The following is a 3,425-nucleotide window of genomic DNA, read 5'->3' as shown; positions in this document are numbered from 1 at the left end:
CCCGGCCGGGCACTGGGACGGGAAGGAGGACGCGGGTCCCCGCCCGCCCGGCGTCTACTGTACTCTATTTACCACCCCAGCTGGGCTCGCGCCCGCCCCTCCCACCCCGCGGGGATTGGCTGCGAACGCGGAAGGACCGAGCGCTCGCCCCGCTTCCGCGCCCGCCAATGGGAGCGCCCGCTCGGTCTGATGGACGCTCCCCCTTCCACCAATGGAGACGAAGGGAAGACCGATCGTGTGGCCCCGGCGAGTGCGGATAAAAGCCGCCCCGCCGGGCTCGCGCTTCATTCTGAGCAGAGCCTGGTGCCGAGCGCAGCTAGCTCAGCAGGCGGCGGCCTGAGCTCCAGGGCAGCGCGCTCCCTCCCGGTCTTTCCTTCCTCTGCGGTCAGCATGAAAGCCTTCAGTCCGGTGAGGTCCGTTAGGAAAAGCAGCCTGTCGGACCACAACCTGGGCATCTCCCGGAGCAAAACCCCGGTGGACGACCCCATGAGCCTGCTGTACAACATGAACGACTGCTACTCCAAGCTCAAGGAGCTGGTGCCCAGCATCCCCCAGAACAAGAAGGTGAGCAAGATGGAAATCCTGCAGCACGTCATCGACTACATCTTGGACCTGCAGATCGCCCTGGACTCGCACCCCACTATTGTTAGCCTGCACCACCAGAGACCGGGACAGAACCAGGCGTCCAGGACGCCGCTGACCACCCTAAACACGGACATCAGCATCCTGTCCTTGCAGGTAAGACCTGCCCCTGATGCCTTCCCTCTGCCGCCCCACACTCCAGCGATCATCTGGGCTGTCACTAGTAGGTCCATTGTCGAGACGGTGACTTACATATGAGCCAATTAACTTTATTTTCTTAAAAATCTGCTGTAGCTCGAGCCGCTGTGAAATCGCTAATAAGTTCTGACGTGTTAACGCAGGAGTCTGAATTGTAGCATAAACGTGTTTCATGGAACTTGCCGTTCTGTGGAGGACTTTAATAATGATAATTTTAAAAAGAGGCCCTTTCTCCTTAAGATTGCCTAACCTCGTGCCTTTTATCCTTTTCTTCTCCAGGCTTCTGAATTCCCTTCTGAGTTAATGTCAAATGACAGCAAAGCACTTTGTGGCTGAATAAATGGTGAGTGTTTGCTTGTGCCTCTTAGTGTGTGTGTGTGTGTGTGTGCGTGTGTGTGTCTGCGCGCGCACAGATGCATGCGTTTTTTGTAATTTGCCTGCGCCGGTTGCTTGTGTCTCCGTAAGATGCTCGATTTAGTAAACACATGCTTATTTCGCTGTTAGGTGTACTGCCTTGTCTCGCCAGATGCGAAGGTGCTGGTAGCTCTGCTTCCTCAAGATCCCAAAACATTTTCCTTAGAAAAGAAAAAAAATGCCAGGAACTTAATGTGAGGTGGCCACGGAGTGTGTATTGGCTTTTATAGGGAAGGCAGTGCCCTGCGTTCTCCAGTACTATTCTCCAGTACTATGAGGTACTAAGCTCCGCTGTAATTAATCTTATCGCCACAAATTCCATAGTGATCCTCCTTCCCTAAAACTGCTCTTCTCTGGGACTCTCTGGACTAGCTGAGGACGGCTGCCCTGCGCCTTAGCCCCTCTGCTTTGGGATCCGAGACTTCCCTATCTGTTAACTAAAGGGCTGTTTTCAATCAAATAATTGTTACAAGAAGCAGACTGGCGCCTGTGAGCACTGCTGTTGGAGATCCAAATAGGAGATTGGGTTGGGAAGTTTTTCCCTTGAGTCTCTGCTATTTTCATGTTTAATTTGTGCTGTCTTGAAGCCGAGTGTGTGTGCTGCATCTGGACGCCAGGGTTTGCCCAATCTCCCAGTGTTTGGTTAAATGTTCTAACTGTGGCTTCCTCGGCGCCAGTCTGCCGGCCTCTGCCCTTGGGTTACATTCTCCTAAACATGCCTTTCTCTCCCAATCTTTTGCAGGTGTTCATGACTTTTTTTTTTTTTTTTTTTTTTTTTTTTTTTTTTTTTTTTTTGCACAACAGCAACAACAAATCCACAGGCTCTTTTTAGGCGCTGAACTTATTTTTCAACCATTTCACCAGGAGGACAAATTGAATGGACCTTTTTAAAAAGAAAAACAAATGGAAGGAAAATTAATGATCATCTTCCCAGGGTGTTCTCTGTCCTGGACTGTGATATTCGTTATTTATGAAAAAGACTTTAAATGCCCTTTCTGCAGTTGGAAGGTTTTCTTTATATACTATTCCCACCATGGGGAGCGAAAACGTTAAAATCACAAGGAATTACCCAATCTAAGCAGACTTTGCCTTTTTTCAAAGGTGGAGCGTGAATACCAGAAGGATTCAGTATTCAGTTACTTAAATGAAGTCTTTTGGTCAGAAATTACCTTTTTGACGTAAGCCTACTGAATGCTGTGTATATATTTATACATAAATATATATATATATATTGAGTGAAACCTTGTGAACTCTTTAATTAGAGTTTTCTTGTATAGTGGCAGAGATGTATATTTCTGCATAAAAAGTGTAATGATGTACTTATTCATGCTAAACTTTTTATAAAAGTTTAGTTGTAAACTTAACCCTTTTATACAAAATAAATCAAGTGTGTTTATTGAATGGTGATTGCCTGCTTTATTTCAGAGGACCAGTGCTTTGATTTTTATTATGCTATGTTATAACTGAACCCAAATAAATACAAGTTCAAATTTATGTAGACTGTATTAAGATTATAATAAAATGTGTCTGAAGTCAATACCTGAATTCCGGATTATTTCTCAGATCTCTTGCTCTGTCCATGGCTGTTCTCATTCTCATCATCTGATTTAACCCCTTGTCCCTCTGCCGCACTACACCTTGGGACTTGTGTCCCTATCAGATGTGTGATCAGTGCCAGCACTTGGGGCGAAGCGACTACTGTTTAGGAGAACCATGGACACTGGGAAGGCTGTACACCCCAAAATTTCAGTTAGTCCTCAAGGGACAACTTGGTTCTGTGCTGTGGGGCAGAGTTTAAAACTAAGGCGGTGGTGGGCTGCGAGTCCTGCGGGTTAGGTCGCCCAAATGTGGGATCTAGGAGGACAAAGTGGGCGTGAGGACCCTCTGGAATAAATTCATCAGAAGACGTCTGACTCTACAGAATCCTGAACGTGACTTAGATTCAGGAGGAGGGTGTCACTGTTTGCCCGCGGGAATTAGGCTGCACCCTGGCCCTGCAGCTTCCGCAGGCTTCCCTACTCCTCGACCTGAGGCCTCAAGAGGAAAGGTCGGCCGGCTTCTTTCCCAGACTGACGCCCGAAAGCGCCCTTCACCCTTGGCTGCGGTCCTGGACCGTAAGAAAGGAGGGTGGGGAGGAGAAGGGCCTTGGAGTCGGGAAGAGGTACCGCTGCTGTTCCCTCCACCCTCCCGTGGGCCCTGCCGTCCGGTGTGTGCGTCACCCAGGTAGGTGA

The 3,425-nt window shown here is 48.7% G+C and overlaps 1 protein-coding gene across 3 annotated transcripts; it reads left to right on the top strand.

The window, feature by feature from the left end:
* Positions 1–278: 278 nt before the first annotated feature.
* Positions 279–2,731, top strand: Id2 (inhibitor of DNA binding 2). 3 transcript variants are annotated; one of them, XM_047522707.1, is made up of 3 exons: positions 279–738; positions 1,060–1,123; positions 1,999–2,731. In XM_047522707.1, exons 1-2 carry the CDS (start codon positions 391–393, stop codon positions 1,114–1,116), a joined length of 405 nt encoding a protein of 134 aa, XP_047378663.1. In that variant the 5' UTR covers positions 279–390; the 3' UTR covers positions 1,117–1,123; positions 1,999–2,731. The 3 variants fall into 3 exon arrangements, with proteins under 3 accessions (XP_047378663.1, XP_047378664.1, XP_047378666.1); XM_047522708.1 differs by lacking the exon at positions 1,999–2,731 and adding an exon at positions 1,937–1,959; XM_047522710.1 differs by lacking the exon at positions 1,999–2,731 and adding an exon at positions 1,285–1,930.
* Positions 2,732–3,425: the final 694 nt, after the last annotated feature.

The sequence above is a fragment of the Sciurus carolinensis genome, chromosome 13 (genome assembly GCF_902686445.1).
Source record: "Sciurus carolinensis chromosome 13, mSciCar1.2, whole genome shotgun sequence".
Lineage (NCBI taxonomy): Eukaryota > Metazoa > Chordata > Mammalia > Rodentia > Sciuridae > Sciurus > Sciurus carolinensis.
This window is presented reverse-complemented; position numbering and strand designations above follow the sequence as displayed.